This window comes from Nicotiana sylvestris, chromosome 2, assembly GCF_000393655.2.
Source record: "Nicotiana sylvestris chromosome 2, ASM39365v2, whole genome shotgun sequence".
Classification (NCBI taxonomy): Eukaryota; Viridiplantae; Streptophyta; class Magnoliopsida; order Solanales; family Solanaceae; genus Nicotiana; species Nicotiana sylvestris.
Genome location: NC_091058.1, coordinates 118,826,999 through 118,828,338, shown reverse-complemented (window position 1 = coordinate 118,828,338; position 1,340 = coordinate 118,826,999). Strand labels below are relative to the sequence as shown.

Genomic DNA, 1,340 nt, shown 5'->3' with positions numbered 1-1,340 from the left:
TATTTAGCTACACGATATTTTGTAGAAATAACATAACACCTAAATAAAATATAACAACAATACGAGCAAAGTGATATCCAAAGTAGAGGCGGAGCTAGCCTTCCACTAACGGTTTGGCCGAACTCAGTAATTTTTGTGCAAATTTTTTATTTATCTTGTGAAATTCATTAAACATGTGTAAATTATTATTTTGGAATTCAATAACTTAAAAAAGCTATAATTCCGAACTCATAAGCTTAAATGGTGGTCACACCTCTTATCCAAAGCTAATAGAAAAGCTAAATTGTGAATGGAAGCAAAATCCATTAAATGGTAGTGTCTGGGTGAATTTGCTATTATTTAGAGGACAGTGCTCGAACAATTTGTTGATGAATGTGCTTTCCAGCAGCTGCCACCCACAATCTTAAAACCGCCTTCAGGAATCATACGCAAGGGACTCCAAAGAAGTTCACGACCTTGCCAATCCGTAATAACTCCTCCAGCACCATTAATGATAGGTATAAGAGCAAGAAAGTCAAAGGGATCTAGAGCACAATCGACGACAACATCATAGAATCCAGAGGCCAATTCACCATAAGCAATACAGTTGCGATCAAAGAACTTCTTAGCCACCCTGGAGGAGATGCAATCATATCCTTGCTTAGCATCGTCATTGTAGTTTGGTCCCTTGAGATGGACACAAGCTTTTGCCATGTCATGACAATCCATTGTCGACACTTGTTCGCTATTAACAGTGGTTCTTCTCCCCCTAATGCCCATCCATCTGAGTTTCAAAATTGGATGATCGATGCAACCGATTATTGGTCTTCCATTATAGATTACAGCAACTAGTATTCCAAAAGCGGACGAGTCTTTCCCCACAAAGCTTGAAGTTCCATCAATGGGATCCAAAACCCAGATAAAGTGATTAGGAATAAGAGAATTATCGCGATTGTGCCAACCTGTCTCCTCGCCATAAATGGAGTGGGAAGGGAATGCATTGGTGATTACAGTAACCATCGCTTCTTCTGCTTCTACGTCAACACATGTTACTGGAGACCATCGCCGTTCTTTTCCGTGAATTCAAATCTCACCCCACTAGAATAATATTTTCGAATAATCTGTCGAGCAACATCGGCCGCTTCATGTCTCCAGTATTTGGTTAGTTTTTTCTTTTCTTCTTGCATATTACCCTTATAAATAAAAATATCCTTTATAACTTTAAAATTAATTTCTCGTCCTTTTCTAAAGTAATAACGAAAGAGCTCTTTGGAACATCAAAAAATTCATCATTTAAATTGGGTAAAAGGTCGAAATCGCCCTTGTGATTTTCGAAATGACCTAATTTTACCCTCCATTTA

The 1,340-nt window shown here is 38.1% G+C and overlaps 1 protein-coding gene across 1 annotated transcript; it reads right to left on the bottom strand.

Annotated features, from left to right (window-relative positions):
- Nucleotides 1–339: 339 nt before the first annotated feature.
- On the bottom strand, nt 340–999 carry LOC104241226 (bifunctional phosphatase IMPL2, chloroplastic-like). The gene has a single exon (XM_009796146.1). The coding sequence runs from the start codon at nt 997–999 to the stop codon at nt 340–342; it is 660 nt and encodes a 219-aa protein (XP_009794448.1).
- Between the last annotated feature and the right edge of the window lie 341 nt (nt 1,000–1,340).

Bases quoted from the DNA above. Each gene is read 5' to 3' on its own strand.
- LOC104241226 (XM_009796146.1), bottom strand. From the start codon at position 999: ATGGTTACTGTAATCACCAATGCATTCCCTTCCCACTCCATTTATGGC.